We start from the raw sequence: 23600 nt of genomic DNA on the forward strand, positions 1-23600 counted from the left end.
AGAAAAGCCCCAATCGAGCCTTTTTTCATTATTTACTATGAACATATGGTTCTCATTTCAGGTGGCTTTACTTACTTTTATTTTGGGTTGAACTGACTTTAGTTTTGCTATGATGAGCCCTCTCTTCTCAGATCCTGAGACTCCCCTGATTCCCAAGCCTCCCAGCACCTCCAGAGGCAGCAGAGTTTTCCAGATCCATGAGAGAGATGCCTTGGTTTTGGGGGCCTGAGGTTCTGTCCCCATCACCCAGTGACACTGAGATGGTGGGGGAGGGGCGGGCCTTCAGTTAGCGCACCCCAAACCATCACCGGTTCCCCCTGGCCTCTTCAGGATGACCCCTCCTCTGCCAGCCAGAGGACAAAACCCCTTTCCCGGGTGGAGGCCCCAGTGCTGACAGCCCCGTGCAGCCTCCGGAGGCAGGCAGACATCTAGGCTGGTTTCCCAGTGGTCCTATTCCTGCCTCTGGCCACAGTTCTGGGATTATTCGATCCTGCTATGGGCTCCGAGATCCACTCCCTTGGTTCCAGTCAGTCTTCCCCTCGGTGTTCTGGCTTCCCCTGAGACCTGAGCCAGCACCCTCAGCCTAAGGCTCCCTGATGGGATTCTCCCAGACACCCCCTCAAGTTGAAAGCAGCGTGTCATCCCCGCATCACAAGCTCTGACCTTCCCATTCCCTGCCCTGCTTAGCACAACTCCCGTTTTTCTGGGCACGTGGCGCTGGTCGGGTCCTCCGAACACCTCCCCGCCTCCTCTCCTGGTGTCCGGGCTCTTGGGGCATTGCCTCAGCGGGCACAGATCCTGCCCCATGTGTATAACTGTCTGCTGTTTGGTTTCTCGTGCTTTCAAACCCCCCAGTATTGCTCAAAACCGCTGGCAGTCCTATAATGCTGGCTTAACAGATGTCGGTATGTTAAATCCCAGTGGGCATTTCTCATGCTCCATCCAGACCAGCGTATTCTTAAATGCATCCACAATTAGAATCAGAGAGCTGGTTAGTCTAACACTTACCGTTCTGTAGAGGTCAAGCGAGCGCCAGGCTGGACGGCTCCAGCCTCTGGAGTCCTGGCTGGGCCTTCACTCTTTACTTCCTTCCCTGGGTGTGGGGTCTCTCCTGCCTCCTCTTTCTCCAGGAGACTTGGCTCTGCCCCATCTGTCTCCAAGAGTGAAGGGCGTGAAGCGTCTAGGGTCCACTCGGGAAGACTGCTGCCCCAGTGGGGGCCCCGGGGCTGCGGGCTGCCTTCCTGGGAGGACACAGGGCTGGGCCTGGGGCCAGGGCCTCCGCTCTCAGACTCGGGGCTGCTAGGCTCCGGCGATGAGGCTGGGCTCCCCCAAGGGCCAGGAGCCAAGGTGCGCAGAGCAGACTCCTGGGGACACTCGGCATCACTGTCACCTGAGGAGGAGCGTGGAGGGAAGCTGACATGGGGCACGAGGCAGGCTGAGTGCCAAGGGGCCTGGCAGAGCCAGGAAAGCAGGCTGCTTGGCCACCTCCACGAGCTCCCTCCCTGGGGCTCCTCCCCCTGGAGCTGGGCAGAGCGTTCTATCCCTCCTCCGGGCAGGGACCTCCCACATGAGGAGGCAATGGGCAGAGGGCTCCCACGACTCCAGTCCCCGGGCAACCCCAGGGGTTCAGGACTTCCTAAACCACTAAGAGCCGGGCATCAGAAATGCTGGGTCTTCGGCACACTTCTTCATTAATTCTATGAAATGAGCGTTTTCAAACCCATTGCATGAATGAAGTCACGGAAGGAGAAGCAGGATTTCATCCCTGGCGTGGCTTCAACACGATACAATGGGACTTCTTAATGCTATCTACGGATCCAATGAGATCTCTGTCCCCACCCAGATCCAAAGCCTCCCACACCCAATTGCCCAGAGCCCATAACAGGTCTCACCTCGGTCCAGGGAGATCAGAGGCACCTGGGGCCAGGAAGGACCCTCTTCTGTCTGCCAGCCTTCCGGGCTGGGCAGGGCCTGTTGAGAGAGGCACAGGATCTCCATGAGCCCTGGAGGCACTGAGAGGGGAAATGGGGGAGGGGAGAATGACTTTGAGTATCCAGGAGCCCTCCCTCCCTGCTCTCTTCCCATCCAGACAGCACAGCCCCAGTCTAGTCTAGACCCTCAGTTCAGAAGAGGAATCCTGGATGAGAGATGACCGCATCCTAGGAGGGCTGGTGCCCATGCCCAGAATCGAGACTTGCCGGGGCTCACGTTCCTCCATACAGATGGGGACGGGGAGGCCGAGAGAGGGGAAGCCACTTGCCCAAGTTTGCACGGGATGTGTGGCGGAGCTGGGATCAGATCCGACTTGTCCTGTTTCCCAGGCCAACGCTTTGTCCACACAGGATGCTGCAGGTGGGGCGGGGTCAAGACTGTCTCCCAGAGAAGTCTTAGAAAGAAGGAGAGGCAAGAGGTTTGACCCGAGGGAAACTGTTCTTAGGGCCTTTAACGCACCTCGCAGGGCCTCCGGAGCCCCTCATCCATGCTCACTGACTTCTAGTCTTCTGTGCCCCCATCCTCCTCCCTCCGTCGTCTGCAGTACCAGCCCAAGGACGGGCTGTGTTATAGGGAGGGTGACAGCGCCCAGGCACTGGGATGGGAGCAAATGCCACTTGCTGTGAGAATGGGGCTCCCAGGCTTCCCCCTGAGGACCCCAAGGACCCTAGAGCAACAAGGTCTCGAGAATGCACTCTCACGGGACAGAGTCACAGCGCCCCACACCGGAGCCGCCAGCCTTCGGGTCGGGGGTCTCCGACAGTACTCCTAGCAGCTCCTGTGATCGTGGGGTCAGCTGGGAGAGCTGCTCTGGTTAATAGCTCTTCTGCATTGTTCTTTGGGAGAGATTAGAAAGTTACAGCTCCGCTCTGCCATCTCGAGTTTCCTTATCTCTTGAGCAGAGGGCTCCCTGGGAAAACTCTGTTCCCTACCATCTCACGCCACTTGTCCCCAGAGCTTGTCCTAGTTGCTATCAAGGACCTCTGCCCTTGTCATGCAGGCCTGATCTAGCGACCCTGGGCAGGGGGGTGGAGGGGTGGGAATGAAAGATGGTGAACTCAAAGTAACCAAACGCTGCAATCTCTCGAGAAAAGACAAGACTCTTAAAACAGATATCTCCCCGCCTGGGGCAGAGGTCATCTCACAGGCTGAACGCTGCCCCGTTAGGGTTGGGAACGTCCTGGAGGTGGGAGGGGTAGAGTCTAAGAATGGCCTGGAACACACTGCAATTGGAGGAGCTGTTTGTTCTCCAAATGTGTCCAGACACAGCCCCCTGGAGCTGGTGAGATGGAGACATCTGAGGACTTCATTGCCATCAAGTTCTGTTGACGTCATGGCATTCGTACAATGCCCTATAATTCCGAAGGCCACACTGGGCCTGCCTTTCTGCGGTATTACTTCAGAATTCCAACAGGCCCTGGCAGCTAAAAAGAGTGTTCTGGGCGCAGTGACCACAGAGAAAGGTCCTTCCTTCCATGTCCCTATGCACCGCCTTGGGTTGGTCTCCGGGGCTCGGCTTACCTCACTCTCCCCCCAGTCAGGAGGTGCTTCAGGGGTCCCCTTGCTGGCCTCCCCCACCACGGCCCACGAGAAGGAGTGAGGTTTGTAGGTGGGCACAGGGAATGGAGGCGTGCTGTGTCCACTGGCATCAGCAGTGCCGTCCCCCAAATCTGGCTCGCTGTCCAGTTCCCACAGCACTCCCCCTCCTGGGAGCAGAGGCGCCGGGGTCTGGGGACACTGGGGCTCAGGTCTCACATCCATGCAGGAGTCTGAGAACTCCCCGGAAAAGCGAGCTCCGGAAGGACTGGTGCCCGAGCGAGGGCTCTCCAAAAAGAGGGGGTTGTCGAAGAACACGCTCTCCTCCTCAGCGCCCCACTCCGGGGAGGAGTCTGTCCTTCTCTCCCTCGGCCACGCGGAGTTCTGGTTCTCCCCCTCGGGGCCACCGTTGTCTCCCCCCGGGGCCTCCTCCACGAGTGAGCTGGGGTGGAGGCCTGAGCCCTGGGGGCCCGCGGGGCTGGAGGGGAAAGGGGGGAGCTCCACAGGGGCCGCGGGGAGGCAGCACCTCAGCTCGGCCCTGAGCCCCTCTGTCTTCTCCAGCTCCTCCTCCAGGTCCAGGACACACATCTGGGCCTGCAGGATGCCTGCCCAGAACACCACCTGCGTGGACGTGCTCTGGCTCTGCCTCGGGCTCCCCAGCGGACGGCTGTTCCTGGGTGAGCCGGGGGGCGCTGCTTTGTGCCCGGGCTCCCCCAGGGAAGAGCGACTCCCCAGGTGCAGGGGCTCCATGCCGGAGGCCCTGGCGGGAGCATCTGCCCTCATGGACTCAGGAGCCTCCGAGGCCCAGCTGTGTTCCCCATGAGGTTCGGGAGGGTCGGGAAGGCTGCACGTTTCCGTCAGGTGCGCTCCTGGGCCAGGCTGCTGGTTGTCTCCCAAGTAGAGGCTGAGAAATTCCATGGGCTTGCGGTGTTCAGAGAGTCTGTCGTCACCCATCATCCGGCGTGCAAGCTGCTCCGGCGCCCCCAGAAGTGTCTGCCTTCACAGTCCCATTGTGCGGATCAGGGGGAGCTCTGGCCGGGGGGCAGCAGGGAGTCCACACTTGCCCTGGAAATGCCAAAGCAAATGCGGGTTAGTGCAGGGCGCACAGCCCCTGGAGGCACACGCCTTGTGTAGCAGACAGGTTTCCAAGCGCCTGCTGCATCCCCGGCCCCGGCGGAGGGGGGTGCGCCCTCCCCAGCCCTGCCAGGGGTGCGGGGGGCACCATGGGTGCTGTCCGCCCCAAACCTCAAGGGATCACCCCAGGGCAGCTCCTGCTCCAAAGGCACCCATCTGTTGGCTGAAGGGGGCCGAGTGGCCTCACTGAAAAAGATAAATGGGACAAACTGGATATTTTTCATGGGTGTTTGGAACAGAGAACGGAGACACTGACGTGGTTGGTGGCAGGAACGGAAGGTGGACATTCCTCAGAACAGCCCGAAAGCTGTGGCAAGCCGAAAACACACATAAACCAAAGTATGTGGGAGCCAAGCAGACACAGATGGGAGGCGAGGAGCCCTGAAGGAGAAGCGGGCACCCGGGAGAGGAAGGCGCAGGCTGCCTGATTTCTACTTCCCAGGGCTTGGGAGCCTCATCCTTTGCTCAGCTACACTCAGCTACCCCCACCCCCCGCCACCACGGGTGGAGCCCCAGCCCCCCTGGCCTACCCAGCTGCACGAGGAGGAGAGGGAGTGGCCGGAGACTCGTGGCCGAGCCCCCGGGGGCCTGCACCGCCCCTGCTCCTACTGCCCGGTGCACGGGCCACTCCAGCACCACATGGATGCGGCCGAGGAAACCTGAAGGTATTTTCCGGGAGCGCGCGTCTCCATCCTCTGCCTGTAGACAGGTCTCATGGCTCTCGGGGTGGCCCTCCTTCTGCAGAACAAGGGCTTGTTTGACCCCACGGACACTATGCAACCCCTAACTGGACCCATTTCCCACTGGTAGTGGATCCCAGGTAGAGCAGCGTGAAGGGCCCGGGCCCTTCCAGCACGATGCCTGGCACTAAACGCACCCTGGGCCCCACCATATCTTCGGTTTCCCTTTGGCCCACTGCCTTCCCTCACATGTTTCCACCCTGAAGTCTTGGGCGTGCTTGCGAGCTACAGTAAACGATTTGGGGGGAAAGGTACGAAGAAACATACACCGGCTCCCACCTTGTAACCACCTGCTGCCTACTTACTGGCCCAGCATCAGACACTCAGTAAATGGGAACCCCCAGAGCTAGAAAACTGGGGTCGGGTGGGGGGGCCTACTGTCCAAACCTATTGCTAAGGTCACCTAGGAAACATGGCTCAGCACCATGCCCTCTTTCAGGAGGGCACCTGACAGAAATGACACAGGGCCACCGTGAATTTCAGTGTCTTGTTCTTCCTGAGAGCCTCTTTCTGAAAGCCCTTCAGAAACAGAGCCCCTTTCTGGACTTTTCCCTCTTTGTCCCCACTCCCCCAGTCCTCCCTTGAAGCAAGAATGTGTGATTGCTGAACTCGGGCCTCACGATCCTGGACTTGAAGTCCCTGGGAAAGGCCCCTGCCCAGCCTTCCGGGCCACCAAGTTCTGGCAGTGGCTGTGGAGACCGTACTTTCCCCAAAGGTGGGGCTGTTCCTTATTTTTAATCTTGTATTCGATGCTCTGAATCAAATCGATGTGCGCTGGTCTGGCCCTCGGCTCTCGTCGGACGGGTCTCCTAGCTCAGCCTTTGCTCCTTCTCGGTTCTTTGTCTCCACCCCACACTCCTGCCCCCAGTTAGAGGCTGAGGGTGCATATGCTTTGCTCGCTAAGTCCTCGGCTGGGCCAGGGGCAATACCAGAATACCTTACCCCCCCCACCACCAAGCAGCAATGCGTTCTCTACTCTCCCACCTCTCTGCGTGAGAGCTGCCATAGTCCTATTTCCAAGGGGGAGGGAGGACTGAGTCTCACAACCCACGGTCTATACTTGGGCAGCCCCTCCAGATCCACACCTCCCTCCCCAGGCCAGTGTGAGAGGGGAGGGGAGATCCCCCCACTGCAGCCTTCTCGAGCAAGCAGCCCACAGGGTACAGGGAACACTGGGAAGACAGTTCCATTTAGGAGACAGAAGACAGAGGTGGAGGGAGGCACCTTGTTTATAGCTCACTTTCAGACCCCAAGGCCAATGTCCCTTGACCCTCCCTCCCTGCCAAGACCTGGTCTATTTGTGCTTAGCTGGCTCCCCTCCCCACACCCCTGCTCCAGTGCTCCTTCTTCCACACGTGCGCCCATTGTATGTGAGTGTGTGGCAGCCTCGGGAGCAGGTCCCTGTGGCCATGAGAGCATCTTGCCCGGATGACATCAACTCCCCCTACCCTCATTAGTGACCTCACTTGATAGGAAAAGTTCAAACGCCAATAACTGGAATGGGAAACGCTGGCAGCGGAGATGGAAAGGACATCCTGCAATTTGTATGAGACAAGAGCCCTACATATTCCTCTTTGCAAATACACACTTCTAAATAAATCTGTATATGAATTAAGGAGCCATACGGGTAGACGTTCATGACTCCGCTAGGCGTCAGTGATCACTGGATTTGCCTTCCCCGAAGAAGCCAGGCATTCCTCAGTGGGCTCCAGGGGGAAATTCAGAGAAGCCGTAGCAGCTTTCCAGAGACCAAAAAGGAGAGAGCAGATTTCTGGGGCCCGAGGAGTCGGAAGGGCCTGAGGGAGGTGGGGTGGGGACTGGGGAATGGAAGGAGGAAGCAGACAGACAGAGCATTTGGTGGGGGATGAGGTGTGCGGTTTGGCTAGGCCATGACTCTGAATCAATTAAACTCAACCTGGCTACACCCCACCCCTCACTCTCTGTCTCAGAGCATTTATTCCAAGGTGTGACTGCTGGTGCTTTACCCACACGGTTCTTGTCTGCATCCCCTTCCCCAAATGTAAGCACCAAGAAGACACGTTCTTTGCGCTTCTGTTCACCTGTCTCATTATGGACATGCTGAAGGACTGAATCAGTGGAGTGCGTGTGTTATACCCACTCCCAGCTACAAAGTTCTGGGCGGGGTGCGTATCGTTATACTTTAGTTCAAGTTCATTAAAAAGGTAAAGGTTAGTGTTGACTCAAGAAGTTCAGGACCACCCACGGGACACCTGGGCTTACAGAGCCTGCTGGGAGGTGTTCCTGGCTCTAGGCTGGCAGTTCCAAATGGGCAGCACACAACTTCACAGGAGAGTTGCCACCTTTAGCAAAGAAACATATAGGATGCCCAATATTTGGGACATACTTATATTAAAAATTTACTCTGTTTAACTGAAATTCAAACTTAACTGGGAATTCTGCATTTTATCTGACAATCTTACCCCATGGGGGAGGTGAAAAGAGCGTCCCAAGCCCCCCCACCCCACCGCCCCGCGCACCGCACCCATCATCCTGCTCGGTGCTTTACAACCATGAGCTCATCTGTGGGTCTTGACGTTCACCCCACAAATGAGACAAGTGGTAACATTTCCTCCCTACTAAAAAGAAAGCTAAGGCTCAGAGAGTATCAGAAATGTACCCAGGGAGCTCAGCTAGTAAGCAGGGGAGCTGGGGTCTGCATCCAGGTCTGTGGCTCTCTTAAGTATCACTCTGTCTCCCCACCCATAAATCAATTCCCTTGGGCCTTCATGAATGTAATGAAGCATGAATTACTTGTGAAGCAGAGAGTCTCTTGTATTCATCTGTTTTCCCACTGTCCAGCACAGTGCCTGCTTGACTTGGAAGTGGTACTCCAAAAATGTTTGTGGAAATGAGAAGATGGATGGATGGATGGGTGGATGGATGGATGGATGGACAGAAGGGACAGATAGAAGGGAAGGATAGATGAATGGATGGACTGACATATAGATGGATGGATGGATGGATGGATGGATGGATGGATGGATGGATGAATGGGAGGGATGATGGATGGATGGATGGATGGATGGATGGATGGATGGATGGGCAGATGGATGGGAGGGATGGATGGACAAATGGATGGATGGATGGATGGATGGATGGATGGATGGATGGATGGATGGATGGATGGTTGGATAGATGGATAAAAGGGAGGATGGAGGGATGGATGGATGGATGGATGGATGGATGAGTGGGTGTAAGGGATGGATCCTCCTCAACAACCTTACTAGAGGACTGGGGAGACTGAGGCTTGGAGGAGATTTAGCATCATTTTGACTTTAAAACTTCCTCCCAAGGGCAGTCTACTCATGAAACAATCACATCTTTCTTCCTCCCAGGAAGCCCAGTGCCCTTGGGGCAGAGCTTTCCCAGAGGAAGGGTCCTGCCAGGTGAGGGGCCAAAATGTTCGTATGGGTCCTGGCTCCCAGGCAGCTGCTGGATAGAGAGGTAGAGACGTGAGGAAGACCCATTCAGTCACCTTGTTTGTGCTGTCTGCCTGTGCAAGGCCACTGTCACTGAGAGTTTAAGAAGTGTCTCTCCTCCTCTGCCCCCTTTCTTCCTCTCTTTCTCTCTCCCTTCTCCCCTCCCTCTTTTTCTCCTCCTTTTTTAATTGCTCCTCCCTGATTGAAAGGGGAGGATGAACTGAAGGGTAAGGTCATTCCTGTGGCCATCAAGGCAGCCCCACCAGCCACCTGGGTGGGGGCAGCCTGACATGGCAAGGGTCAAGGGTGGAGCACAGGCTTCTGTTTCCTGGAGGAAGGATGGCACCTCTTAGGCAGAAGTGGGCCAGGAACTGTGGACCAAAGACCCAGGTCTCCTGCACCTAGAATTTTCTTGGTTTACTTTTTTTGCAGCCCTGGTGTTCAGTGAAGTCTCTGTTGAAATGGCTTGTCTCGGGTATCCTAACCAGAACAGGTGAGGAAGAAAGTCTGCCACATGCCTCATAAGGTGGGTTTTGTTCACCTCCAAAATAAAGTGGCCTTTCGATGGTTTGGGGAGTGGAAGGATAAGTTCTGGGAGAAGTGGAATGACTCTATGCAATCCAACAAAATGCTCCGAGCTCCAGAGACAGTGAGAGGAAGGAATGGGAAGGAACTGAGGCTGGGGGGAGGGAGAAGAGGGGGGGAGGCGCCCCCTCTTTGCCTTAGTGGAGAACACTGCAGGGGCTAAGCAGGGCCTGGCTGATGGGAGTACAGGACGCAGAATCTGATTGCTGGGGGATCAAGGGGGCCTAAGTCCCTCCACCCCTACCCGACCTTGCCCTGGGCTTCAATGCAACTTTGTCTTGATCTTGGGGGCAAGGAGACCAGTTGGCTCCTGGATTGTACTTTTTGAGAGTGGGTTTGCTTTTCATCCCCTCTGCTTGCTGCTTGGGTACACAGCCTGTACTCGGAAATGCAGGGAGGCCGCAGGAGGCTGGGGAAGAGCCTGCCCTGAGGGGGGGAAGGGGCAGCCTTGAATGTCTGCAGACCCCCTATGTCTGGAGGCCCACAGACGAGACTCAAGTCCTCACTACAACTGACGAGCTCTGTGACTCTGGCCAAAAACTTCACCTAGTTCCTTATCTATAAAATAAAGAAATCAGATGGAGTGAAGCTATGCTCCAGATTTGGGATAGAGCAGGACGGGTCTGAGAGCTGCTGCTGGCCTGGCCCCTGCTGGGTTCTCAGAAATAGCACGTTGTGCTCAGTTTAACTTTGATCCTTTGCTGGTCATTTCGAGAAGCCAAAACAAACAAGCACACAAACACCCTCCCCGTGGGCTCCCTCAGCACTCAGCCTCCTCCCGGAGCGACCTGTCTCTGTCCCTCACTCCCTTCAAGCTTCCAGACTCAGCAGACAGTCCTGCCTTTTGCCCTGGAAATTGTTCCTTCCTATGGAAAAAGCGAAGGCTCCCGGCCCGTCCAGGGATTTAGGAGGTGGCCTGTCCCCACACAGCCCTTGGGAGGTTCGGGATGCCATCCCGGCCGGCAGAGGAGTAGAAAAGTTCCTTATCTGGAGTTGCAAGACCGATGCTCCTGCCTGAACCTGGGCCAGAGCGCCATGAGAGACAGGCCTAGGGGCGGCCCCACATCCTGCCCACACAGGAGTCTTCATGCGAGTGTGCACGGCGGGCGGGGGCGGGGGGGGAGTGGTGCTGAGGACCCTGGGGGGAGGGGTCAGCTGGGGCTCAGGCGGAGAGGGAGAACAGAGAGGGAAGAGAGAATGGGGGTGCAGAGAGGATGGGGTACAGAGAAGATGGGGCAGAGAGGATGGGGCAGAGATGTGGGGGTACGGAAAGAATGGGGGCAGAGCACCAATGTGTCTCTAGAGCAAATGCCCCCTGGGAAGGACAAGGACCCCGAGGACGGCTCAGGGCCAGGCTGGACCACTCTTCCCCCTTCTGGGGTCTCCCCCTCCTTCCCCAAAGAGCCCAGCAGCCCAGGTTCTAAGGCCTGTGCTGGGTGGCTCGTTATCTGTAGAAAGCAGCAGTTCTGGGACGTTTGGAAGCCCCAGGAGGCTGGGGAGACAGGCCCTCCTGAGGCACGTTCCTTCCTCTGGCTAAGGTTCAACAGGCCGGAGGGGTATTTATTATCTGCTGATGACAGGTGACCCTCCCCTGCCTTTTTAGCAGAGAAGGGACACCAACCATAGGATCTTAGGCCCTGGGAGGACCTTCCCTCCGGGAGACCCCATCAACCGCGAGAATGACAGTTACGAGCCGAAGGCCTCAGTGTCCCAGACAGGGAGGCTTCTGCAAATGGAATGATGGCCGTCGCACATCAGGTCAATGGGTCTCAACCTAGGCTGCCCTGGCAAGCCAGCCACGGGGGTCCCCAGCACCAGCCCAGCCTCGCGGGGTGCGGCCCGAAAGCCGAGGTAGAGCTGGGAGCCCCCTAATGGTGGATTCTGTGTCTGGACTCCTGCAGTGACGGCACCCAAAGCTGCCCCCGCCCCAAAGCGCAGGCCTGTCTGGCTTCCTTCTCTCCAGCCTCTGCAAGGCTCCCTGGGGGCCTCTGGCCACAAAAGCCCCCACTGGGTACCCGGCCACCGTCGTCACCGGGGACCCGGGGAGGCCCACAGGAGGTTCAGGAAGGGGCTCCTGCCTCTGCCCCTTCTCCCTTCATAACTGCAGACCCCCAGCGGCTCTGGAGAGGCCAGGGTAAGTGGGGGCCAGATTGGCAGCGGTGGGTTGAGGGAGGAGGGGGACAGAGAGAAGGAAGACAAGGTGAGGGCTGCAGGCCTGCCAGGCTCACAGAAGGTGCGCACGCAGTGGCCCCCGGAGCCCTCCTTCCTGTCCACCTGCCCCAGCAGCTGCCACAAGGGCCCACATGGGACTCTCGCATCCCCAGCTCCCCCCAGCTCCCTCCCAGCCGCCGCCCCCCGCCCAGGCCCACCTTGCTCACCTCCAAAGGACCCGGGAAACGGTAAGCGGGCCTTCCCGATGCAAGGTCTGTCCACCCGTGAATGGAGAATGTGGCTGTCGGTGCTTCCGACTTCCGCTCCCCTCACCACCGCACGCTCACCCCTCCCACCCCGCGGCCTCCCCAGGGCTCCTGAGCTGCTCGCCACCTCACACTTCCTGCCCACAAGACGAGCGCCTCCATTCCCAGGCCCACTGCCTCCGGCCCCTTCCCCAGGCCCCCCGCTGCCTGGAGGCCCCTACCCTGCGCGAGGCCCAGAGAGAAGTGCCGACGCCCTTGTCCCCAGTCAAGGGCCCGGGAGAGAAAGGGGAAGGTGCTGTGCCCTGGGCTGTGGACAGGCCCCACCCCCTTCCTCCCTGTGGTTCTGTCACCAGGTTCTCATCTCGCCCCAGCTGGCGGTCCCTCGCTGCCAGGCACCCGGGGGACAGGGGAGGGCCCTGGGCCTGGCAGATTTTCTTTTTGTTTCTCATAAATGATATGGGGAACTCGGCGTGGCTTCTTCTCATGTAGGTAACAGCAGTGCCGGATACAGTGGTCTTGCATTACAAAGTGTCCCCCAGTAGCACCTCAGCCACCCCTCTCAGCTACTCGATGAAGCACTGCTATATCCATTACAGACTGGAGGCAGGCTCAGAGAGGTTACGCCACTGCCTGGGGTCACACAGCGGAGGTTAGAACTCAGAGTGTCTGACCACAAGAGCCAACTTGTCATCCATTCCCCACTGCTGAATTCCCAACGTGTGTCTGCCGGTCCCAGGTCCCGGGCGTCCACAAGTGTGAGACAGAGGCTGGTGGGGAGCCACGCTCACACTCGTTCTCTTCTCCCTCTGCACAATCGACGTCTCTAGCCTCAACTGCCACCACTTTCCCTGCAGAGGCTCCAAAGCCCCCGCCCCAGCCCCCAGCTCCAGCCCGCACAATTCCAAGTGCCCAGAAGACCCTGTCACTTGTGAGTCTCAGAAAGAGTGCCTTCTGACTGAGGCTACCTGGGCCCATGGTTTAGAGGGCCTACCTCCAGCTCTACCCCTTACCAGCTGCATCCCTCCCCCACAAGGCCAGGCCTACCAGGCCCTTCTCCACCACACTCAGAGCACCCGGGAGCCTGGAATTCTCGGCTTCCTGGGTCCATGCGCCAGCCGTAGGCACTGCATCACTGCTCTGTGCGGCCCGAGAGACAGGGAGGGGGCGGACGGGGCTTGCACCTGTAGTCAGGTTGCCCCCTGCGTGCACACGTGGTACAAGGTAGAGAAGGGAGAGGAGAGGCAGGAATGGCAGGGGTCGGAGGTTGGAAAGGGGCCCTGCTGCAGTGGCCACATTTGTGGGAGGCCGAGAATCTCAGTTCAAACCTGGACCTCTGGGTCACTATTAAGATGGGAGGTAAGACCATAGGACACACTATACAGAACACTTTGTCAGCTGCAGTTGTAATTTTTACAATCCCATCCGATGGGGCCCTCCACTGTTCACGCTCGGGGCTGGCATGTGGGAGGGCAGGCTTCTCTCCCGAGGGCCTCAGACTCAGCGCACTGCTAACCTGGTTCCTCACGTCCCCCAGGCTGCCCCTTCCTCTCTATTTGGGATTTGACAGAACTGTGCCCAGCTGTGTGTGCCAGAAGCCCAAAGTCCCCTCAGCCTGAATACAAACCTCCCCCCCCCAAGGCCTCTGGCCTCCCAGGGCCTCTCTGGAACGTGGCCCAGACTGGCCAGCCCACTCCTCCTGCAGTCCTTATGTGAGAAACTGCTGACCCCTCAGGAATAAAACACAGAACATCTGTCCCCAGGGAGCGTCCAATCTAGTGACAGAGGCAGAAAAGAAACAAGTGGCCTAAGTAATCAACATCTGATTGTAAACTGGGATGGATGCTGGGGAAGGACGGGGTGGGGAGCACGGAGGGTCGGCGGCAGGAGACCAAGCAAAGGCTCCTACAGGAACCTTTATACCCTGGTGAAGGGGAGCCAGCATGTCTAATTCCTTGCCTGAGACTGGAAAGTTCTCCAGGAGTTAAGGGTTCAGAAAGCAAGCCAGTGTGGCTGGTCAGCTGGTTCAGGGGTCAGTGGGAGAAGACAAGGTGGGAGTGACAGGACCAGACACTAGGGGGTCCCCAGTGGTCAGCCAGCGTGCACGCCAAGCAGGGAAAGGACAGGTCAGGGAGCATTGCCATGTTGGTTTGTAAGATCACCGCTGCTATATGGACAACAGACAGTCAAGGGCTCACTGAGAGCAGGGAGAACAGCTGGGGGCTCCGCGGTCCGGGAGAGGCAGGCTGGGAGGGGTGCAGAAAGGGCAGAGCAGGGGAGGCTGAGGACTTGGGATACACGCTGGGCTGAGCGGGTGCACCAGCTGCTTAAGCAGATGCAAGGTGTGAAGAGGACGGACACGTCAGGGGCAAGTTCCAGATTCCTGACTGGAGCAACCGGATGGGTACAAATGGCATTCGCAGAAATGGCAGCATGGGGGAGATGAGGCTTAGGAGAGAAAATCCAGGAGCTTGCTTTTTAAAGGTTTGAGGTACCTGTGAAACTTAAGCAGGCACCTGAAACCAGGCCTGGAGGTTATGGGAGGGCCAGGCCGCAGAAGTGAGCGTGCGTGAGCAGCGTGGGGGCTACTCCGGGGCCCAATGGAGACTCCTAGGGATAAGTCTGCAAAGCAGAGTGAGAAGGGGTGCCGAGGAGGGGACAGAAACATGGAGAGGGTGTCATCACAGAAGACAAGAGGAGGAGATAACTTCAGAAGGAGGAAGTGGTCAGCTATGTCAATGCTACTAGAAAGGCTAGGAAGATAAGGTGCAAAGTGGCCATCGAATGTGGCCCCACAGAGGTCGTGGACGAGCAGGGGTGTGGGGAGCAAGGGGCACGAGGGGGGCCGAAGCCAGGTGGCCACGAGGGGAGGACTGATGAGGTGAGGACCTGGGGTCGACCTCCCAGACCCCGACTCCGGGTCTGCCCCCTGCAGTCTGGCCTCAATGCCACCTCAGTGATCCTGGCACGAGCAGCTCCCGTGACAGCCACGCTGCTGGTCAGGCGGGGTGCCAGTGACCTGTCTCCTCCGTGTATTTATGAGTCCACATGCTCCCTGCAATGTGACCTTCTCAAGGGCAAGGCCTGGCCCATTCCCCTGTGGAGCTCCGAGGCTGCATAGCAGAGGCCTGGCTCCTAAGTGCCCATAGCCCCTTGATGAATGAATGGGCCAACGTTACTCATCGTCTCCTCCTTGATCGCTTCGGGACAACACCCCGGGCCGCGGAGTCTGCCCCTCCCTCTCCCCCCAGGCAGTGGGGCTTGTGTGTATGCACATGGGGTGCGTGTTTGGCCCTGTGGGGGTGTTCCCACTCACAGCCATCTCCGAGAACAGACTCCGTGACTGTAGTGGCCGCCCGCTCTTGTCCATCTCCCAGAGCTCTCCGCTCCTTCCCAGGGTTGCTGGGACTAAGACTCTGGAGGGGGGATCCCTGGATACAGGCAAGGAGGGCCCCGGCTCAGTGGCTGTGGGGCTTGGATGAGGGCAGGTGGAAGGAAACTGGCTCCTGACCCAGAGCCCTGCGAGCTCGAGCTTTGATCTGCCACCTCCTCCGTGCCCAGCCCACCATCCCCTCCCCAGGGCCCAGAGGACGCCCAGCCTCCTGACCTGACCACAGCCCCTGGGCACGCAGCCTTGCCAGGCAGCCCCTTCCTGCCTCCTTCGAGGTAAGTCACTTCCTGTTTGCCCGCAGAGGAAGCCGCTCAGCACAGGTAGGGAGGTGGCAGCTGACAAGCTGCGCACAGAAGAGGGAAGGGGGCCCACCTTTCAGGAGAGGGGCTCTGGGGACTCCAGCACCCAGTCTGTCCTCCTGAGAGGCGGAGGCATGAGAGGAGGGAGGTGGCAGGGAAGGGAAGGGGCACCTGACTCATACCTGCCCTTCACCGCGGGCCCCCCGTGCTGACATTGACCAGGCCCTTTACAAGCAGCATCTCCAGTGCTCACGAGGCTGGGGCGGGAATGGGGTGTTATTAGCCCCGTGCTGCTGAACAGATGGAGAGACAGAGGGTCTGAGCAGTTGCTCTGAGCCCAGGACTGCCAAACCCAAGTGAATCCACTTTCTGCTCTACCCCGTTGTCCCCTGCACCCTGCTGATGGGAAGGAGGAGGCCTTCTCCCCAAGCGAGCAGCACTACTGACAGCATAGCCTGAACCATATCTCCCAATTTGAACTTCTAGAAACTCCTGGGCCGACGCGGCTCACTACAGTCCTTCCAGGGGCACCAGCCACTGGGCAGCGTGAGAGCCGAAGCCAGAAGCACCTCAGTGGGCTCTTATGTGCCTGAATGACAAACTTCTGTCCTTTAGGGAGGCCTGGGGGGAAGGCAGCCACTTGCTCCTTCCTCCAGAAAAGGCCCTACTTCCCCCCAGCTCTCTAGCCTCCACAAGCCTGGGGCCTCAGGGAGGACAGACAGGAGGACACCTGCCTCCCTAAACATTCCTCGCCAGGTTAGATGGTCATGGCTGCACTGGCCCACGTGCCCCCTGGGGATCTGAGCCAGAGCTGGGGGCTGGAAGGGGCGGCAGGGGTGCTAAGGGCTTCCGTCCCTGATGCCTGTAGTCCTAGAATGGGAGGGAGAAGTCTCTCAGAGGCAGGGCCATGAGGAAAGGGAGCCCAGTCCAGCGGCAACACCACCGCCAACCACACAACACCCGTGTGGCCCCGGTGCGGCCCCTGGTTTCCTGGAGCGGGGCAGGACGTGACCATGACGACAGTGAATGACAAGCTTCCACCTCTTGCACTTGGTTGCCCAATTCCGTGGTAGGCACGGTCACGCTGGGAAGCTGGTCCGACCCCGCAGGTCCGGAGGCCCCGGCCACAGCTCCCTGGCCCCGGACTATGTCTGCCAAGGCTCCCCTTCTGGAACTGCTCCCTCCCAACTCCATGTGTTTGTAGCCTGGCAGCTTGTCCGCAGCCCCTCATCACAGGGCTGCCCTCCTTAGGGAGGCCGTGGGCAGGATTCTAGCCACGCACCTCCGTCTCCAAGCCCCTTGGCAGCCAACAGATGCTCGCCAGCATGTGCGGAAGCCTGGGAGCGCACGGTTCCAGCGGCAGCATTGCTCACAACCTCCACACCCGCAACCGGGAACTGGATCACAGCTTACGATACAGGCGTAGCCATACGGCGAGCCTCAGCCGCCTTCCGCTCTCTCTGTTTCAGACAGTGTCGAATGCAGTGGAAAGACGCTCATGGCGTATTACTAAGAACACCAATTCCATATTCATTACGATCTCGATTTTTAAAACCTGGTTTGTGTAGTAGGCAACAAAATACCGAAGCATCGGTTTGGTGGCTGTGTCCTGGCAGTACACAGGATTTCAAGTTCTTCATGCTCTTTAGGGCATGTATCCAATTTTAAAAAATAAATATGTATTATGTTTTCTCATCAGCAAAAATAATAAAGGTACTAGGAAATTAGTATGTTGAATTAAATAATGATTGACTATTTCTGCTCACTTTAAAGACTGGGACGGTCTCTGCCAACCTCGTCCTCCTTTCCGGTGGAGGCGGGGAGCCAGCAAGCCACGGGGAGGGCCTGCAACGGAGTTCACTGTTTTCGACCCCTCACTGTCACCACCCCTCAAGTGGCTGCCAGGGTGACCTCTCTGCTGGTGGTGTGCGGACCTGCCTGGAATTCCAGAGTTGCTATGAAGACGATTTCAAGGTAAAGACTTTTGAGATCGGACAGGTGCAAAAAGTCTTCTCCGAGCTTCCCTCATCCGACTGAAAGCAGCAACTTCTGGGAAATAAGGGTGACATAATTCCTTCCTCAGGGCGGAGCTACTCCCAGAAGACCAAATAAAAACTATCCCAAATCCCTTCTCTAGGAAAGATGATGGCCCGGGGCGCACTGAAAGGCCACCCGTACCACAGAGACACATGCTATCACAAACTCCGTCATCTCCCGTCTGTTCTAAAAAGCCCATTTGTCTTTCCTGCCCCCATCCCTCATGGAGTTAGGTAGATTCGCTTTTAACCACTTCACAAGCCAGCTGCTTCTCTGGTTGGCTCTCAGGCGCCTGTCAGGAAACTTCTTTCTACTGTACTCTGCTTTCCGTCAGTCGAATTTGCCTGGCTCAGTGACTGAATCTAAGAGGGTGGAGGAAAAGCTCTTTTCCCCTCTCCTCCGTGGCAAAGACTACCTGCTCCAGGACTCCATGACTCTGAGCCTGTGTTGGCCTAAGGAGGGACGTGGCACACATAATGAATATTTTCAATAGTGGAGTATTTATTCGAATATGCATTCAAAAAATATAACCAATGCAACAAACCCGTGCTTTCATAGATGTTATTTCTTAGGACCCCGTGGAAGTAAATAGTGGCTACTTTATTTTCAAATTGTGCGTCGTCAAGGAAAAATATGAAATAAAATTGTACAGGTGGAAAACTCTTCTGTCAAAAATCATGACCAGATACTTAGTACATGAGTAGACACAGTGCACGGTGCTCTAACCTTCCGAGCATCTACTTGGAAGAAAGAACTAGGAGTTATATATGATAATGCTAATTAGCCTTGATCAGTCATTCAGTGCTGAGCGGAAATTCAGGCTTACCACGAGCAGGAATGCAAGGCTCTGGCATTATGTGAAACCGAGGACAGGTATGCTCTGACCGAGTGGAGGAGGAAGACGCACTGAGAGCAAGGCATTTCCTGGGGCCACCTGAAAGCACCCGGACTTCCTGGGGGTGCCCAGGCTTAACCCTGCCCATAGCAGCAAAGCCCTGGGCCTCTTAGTGCCCTCTCTGTGCCAGCAGGAGCAGATCCATGCTCTAGCCACAGTCGCCCGCAGGGACAGGGGGTGGCCTGGGGTGGCAGCTTCCAGCGGACACAGCACTGGGGCCTCAGAGCTCATCCCTGGGAAGAGAGCCCGCATGCCTGAGCTGCCCGAGGCCCTCTCCCTCCTGTCTGTCTCTGCACGTCTATGCCTCCTCCAAGGCGGCACCAGGAGACACCAGGAAGGCGAGGGCCCCCGCACCCCACCCCTGCCCAGGCTCCCAGGCTGAGAGGAGGCCTCCCTGAGGTCATGGAGTCAGCAAAGGGAGAGTTCCAGAGGGCACCCAGCCTCCTTGGCCTGCTCAGCCTGTCCATCCACTTCTCCTCCCCTGCCCGCCGCAGGCTCTGCTCTGCCTGGGCCGCTCTTGCCCTACACTCTCTCCCGGAGTGACCTCCCTCGCCCCACAGGCTCATCTCCCACCTGCTCGCTGAAGCCCGGGGTCCTAACCGCCAGCAGGGATCCTCTGGTGGGTGAGCAGGTCTTAGGTTTACTAGCATGCCCCGTAGCATGTCCATGTGCCCGTGAACACGCCTTCCCGTCCACGTGCCCAGGCCCGCCCCTCCTGGGTCCTGTCTGCGCGTCACATCCGCCCAGTCTCCCAGGTTAACAGCCTTGACGCCAGCCCAGACCCTTCCTGACCCCGGTGCCCCGTCCTGCAGCTTCTCCCTTCCCTGCAGGTGCCACAGCTCCACCCTCATCCAGAGACACCCTCCCCACCAGGAGCACGGCAGGGACCTCCTGGCCCTCAGGTGCACGCGGGCAGAAGGCCCCAGTTCACCGGGGGAATCCCTCCTGCCCCTGAAAATACTTCCTCCTGACTCCCATCCCCTGCCTCACCCATGCTGCCATCAGGGAAGGCCCAACACTGGCATGTGAGACCCCCAGCCTCTCCCAGGACCACGCATCCACACCTTGCAGCACGACCGTGAAGTCTAGGGAAGTCTAGGGGCCGCAACGTTCCTGGTACTTGGGCACACTGGTGTGTCCTCACACCGTGCCCTGGGTCATTTCTGTTCCTCTCCCCACTCTCCTCTGCGTCTCTCAAATCCTCCTCGTCCTCCGAGCCTATCCCCATAACACCATTTCTCCAAACAATCTTCGTAGACCAAGCCACTCAGAATCAACTGTTAGGAGAATTCCATAATCCCAGCTTAGGGGGCGCGGGGCGAGAACGGGAGCGACGAACCCAGGGCTCAACACAGCAGTCAGATCCATCTTTTTAAAAAACAGCATCAGGTTTAAAACGTAAGACGAGCGTGATTTGTAGCACAATACAATTTATGTAGGTGTAACATACACGCACGCGTAAATCAACATCATCTATTTCTCTAGAACACACCCGATCCCGGGAGAGACCTACCAGAAATTGATCAGAGTGGCTGGGGCTCACAAGCAGGGTAGGGGGAGCTGGGGAGGGGGCAGTCAGGGGGACTAGATTTGAGGGGTGAAGAAGAAATCCTAATAAGACCCCTGATAATTCAATCACAACAACAAGACGAAAATCCAATTTAAACCCGAGGCCAAGGACGGGAACAGTCCACAGAGAAAGACAAAGAGCACGTGTGAGGCTCCTAACAGCGCTCTCCGGAAATATGCATGAAAACTACAGCGTGGGGCCGATTGTTTGTATCTGTCACGCTGGCAAGAGCAGAAGGTTCAGAAGCCACCGAGCTGGGGGAGCCGCGGGGAAACTCAGAAGCACCAGGTCACACGGAGGCTCTGGAAGGCCGGCCGGCAGCAGCCACCGACGTCTAAAATATTCGCGGCGTTTAAATCAATTCTGCGTTCAGGAATTTCTCCCGCTGAAATAGCGACAGAGGTGAGTAGGTGTGTGGGCACCCGTATGCTTAACACATTGCTGTCAGTCACAGCAAACACACACACAGCAATGCGGAGAACCACCCCGAAGCCCACAGAGGACTGGCGGGATAAATACGGTGCCTCCGCTCAGGGAGACACTACACAGTTATTTAAAAAGGATGAAGTACGTCGACATGTCCTGAATCAGAGTACGTACTTTAAGTAAAATAATAATTAGAAGAAGTACAGAACTGAGTATTATATTCTATATGATACATATTATATGTATGCTCCTTAGCAAACAGAACCTTTCTCTTTGGAAATAGTCTCTAGAAACTGCCTCTGAAGAGGGAATTGAGAGCACAGGACGGGGAAAGAGATTTTTCACTATGCACCTTACGGGCTGTTTCCATCAACATTTATAAAAAGATTTTTAAAATACTTTCTAAAGAATTTTTAACCCGTGCAAATATTATCTTAAAACGAACAAAAGAAGTGGAATGCGCTCCTAACCCCTACTGTCTTCTCTAACCACCCCCTGCTGTTAGGTGCTAGGCTCCCTGTCCACTGGATTCCTCTCCATTGTGGACAAACATCCCTTCAGTCAAAACCTCCCCCACCCCTCTCTGTCTCTCTGCACTTGACTCTAAAACTGTACCACTTGATGGTAAATCCTGATTCTTCACTTACTGGCTGTGTAAAAGTGGGCAGCTTTCTGCTCTCTGGGTCTCAGTTTTCTCATCTGTGAAATGGGACAGTACCATATCTCACAGACTTGCTGCGAGGATTTGTGTTTGCACGTAAGGTGCTCGAAGGAGAGCCTGGCATATAGTACGTGTTCGATAAGTGTCAGTTATTATACACTCTTCCGTTTTCCTTTTAAGCCTACTGAGATCGCCTAATCACAGCATGAAAGATTACTGGAATCTTCCCAGAAAGCAAGTTTTTCTCCCCATATCCAGTTTCCAGAGTTTTTACTGATTTTAAAAACTCGGGATCCGCCTCCCGCTTTAGCCCTCTTTGTGTGGGCCCGTGATGGTTTTCCTGGATACCAGGTGTGAGAAAAGCAAGCGATGCCTCTCCCACCAAGACATGAACTCTCCATCTCGTGGCCACCTGTTCCCCTGCTCCGTGTAAACCACCAGGCTTGACCCTGGGTTTGCCGGGGAGCATATGACTCTTCCTGCCACACCAGCTGGGAGCATCACCTGCTTTCCTGGATGCCTCTGGTCATCGGGCTGAGGCCCCATCCAAGGAGAGCCTCTGAAATGCCTGCTCGCCTCCCAGAGTCACACTGGCCTCCTTCCTGTTTCTCTGGCATGTTCAGCATGCCTAGCACGCTCAAGTCTTCTTTATGCCTCAGGGCCTTTGCACTGGCTTTTCCCACTGCCTGGAATGTTCTTCCCTCCGATAGTCACATGCCTATGTCTTATCTACATTCAGGTCTCCACTCAAATTTCATCTCCTCAGCACAGCCTGTCCTGACCGCTCTATTGAACACAACAGCCCATCACCTTCTAACCCTTCTAGCTACTTTCTTTCTCTTACAGCATTTATCAGATATGACCTTAAAATTGCAGTTATTGTTGTTTATTGTCCATTTCCCCCCACCAGAAAATAAGCTCCGTGAGGGGGAAGACTGTATTATTCACCGACGTATCCTTAGCACCTGGAAGAGTGCCTGGAACATAGGGCCCTCAGTAAGCATTTGTTGAATGAACAAATGAGCGAGTGAGCCCACAGAGCCTGTCTTTGGGGGAAGCTTAGAGTTCTGCCCTGATGAAAGCCCCCCAACACGCGTACCCTGAGGACCCCAGAGAGGAGCTACTCACCACTTACCCATTGCTCACTGACCCCTCAGAGGCACCTCCCAAGTCCCTGCTCATGGACACAGAGGACATCCTGTCCTGAGCTCCCAGAGTTTTAGGGCCTGAAAATCGTACCACCCTCCCACCTCATTTAGAAAGCTTGTACCTTGTCGAGCTAAGAGCCAATTTCTCTCATCTCACCAGCATGCCCATCACCAGCCGGATTCTTTTGTTCTATCCCATTTATCACTCTCTGCAATAATGTGATTCGCCCGCTTACTTGTTTATTTTCTCTCTCATACAATTCATATTTAAACAAGAGCAGTTGTATTTCCAATGCCCACATGCCTGATTAGTAGTTAGCACTCTGGAAATATCTGAGTTGAATGAATGAATGAATGAATGAATGGCTCTTCTTCATAGGCCCCACATAGAGAAAATACCGGGTCTGAAAGAAGAGAATGCATCACTCAGCACTATCTGCCGTCTAACCTTGACCTTGGTGTATTTCTTAATGCAGAGGAGCTCACAGACATCCAATTAGTTGCTCATTACATTCAATCAGCGCTGGGCTGGGGAAAGGGCTGGGCTAATGAGGTTCAAGGGCAGGTGGAGCCCCAAGCTGCCCAGGCCCTCACTTTGACACTGGCCTCCTGACCTAGCATGCAGGCCACAGACACAGGGTCTGAGCGAGTGCACTGACCAGGGCAGCCAAATCCATCTTGCAGCATGGAAAAAAAACACAGCAAAGAACGCTCATCCTGGCTCCATCGTCCTACGGAAAGGACAAGCTAGACTCAAATCTAGGACCAGAAAGGAACCCTAGAAGGGATGTGAGTTTGTTAGCTGAGCAGACACTGTTTACCTACCCAGGAATCACGGATGTCTTCTGGCCAGACACACCCAGAGGGGCCACGGAGAGGGGCCAACATCCAAGAGGGCAGGGGCCACTGCGGCACAGGGCGACGGACGTTAGGAGCGGAGCCCTCGCTGTCACCCAGTTCTGATCCTGGAGCCCAGATCCAGCCGGCCCAGCTGGAGAAGCCTGTGGCGCCACGGCAGCCCAGGCCCGGACTGACGCTCCCCGTGGGGCACCGTAGCCACCGTGTGCCGTCCCTGTCACCGGAGCAGGTTGGATTCTGGGGGGCCCCCGCTCGCTCTCCACCCTCCTGCGGCCTCTCCCCGTCCGCAGGCTCCCTCGACCTCAGCGCAAGGCCCCGCGGCCTCGTGCAGGTGCTCCCCGGCTCGGCGCGCCCCGCACCCGGCACACAGTCACTGTCGAGGGCGGCGGGGGCGCCCCGGCCCGGCCTCCCCGCGTGCCCTTACCCACTTCCCGCCGGGCTCCTGCTCCGGCCTCCCGCCGGCCCGGCTGCCCC

The 23600-nt window shown here is 56.9% G+C and overlaps 1 protein-coding gene across 6 annotated transcripts in view; it reads right to left on the minus strand.

Annotated features, from left to right (window-relative positions):
* Positions 1 to 23494, minus strand: part of PSD4 (pleckstrin and Sec7 domain containing 4) — a 34820-nt gene extending 11326 nt beyond the window's left edge. Inside the window, exons 1-6 of one of the 6 annotated variants that reach the window (XM_045808911.2) lie at positions 23094 to 23494; positions 5193 to 5400; positions 3514 to 4593; positions 2261 to 2386; positions 1893 to 1971; positions 1009 to 1390 (exon numbers count right to left, since the gene is read on the minus strand). In XM_045808911.2, the coding sequence (XP_045664867.2) occupies positions 1009 to 1390; positions 1893 to 1971; positions 2261 to 2386; positions 3514 to 4485 (1559 nt within the window). In that variant the 5' untranslated portion in view covers positions 4486 to 4593; positions 5193 to 5400; positions 23094 to 23494. Of the gene's footprint in view, positions 1 to 1008; positions 1391 to 1892; positions 1972 to 2260; positions 2387 to 3513; positions 4594 to 5192; positions 5401 to 11805; positions 12040 to 12065; positions 12113 to 23093 lie in introns of those variants that run through there. The other 5 variants (XM_045808908.2, XM_045808909.2, XM_045808907.2 and 2 more) reach the window with 5 other exon arrangements.
* Between the last annotated feature and the right edge of the window lie 106 nt (positions 23495 to 23600).

Source organism: Ursus americanus, chromosome 7 (genome assembly GCF_024610735.1).
Source record: "Ursus americanus isolate L20-20 chromosome 7, mUrsAme1.1.p, whole genome shotgun sequence".
Taxonomy (NCBI): Eukaryota; Metazoa; Chordata; class Mammalia; order Carnivora; family Ursidae; genus Ursus; species Ursus americanus.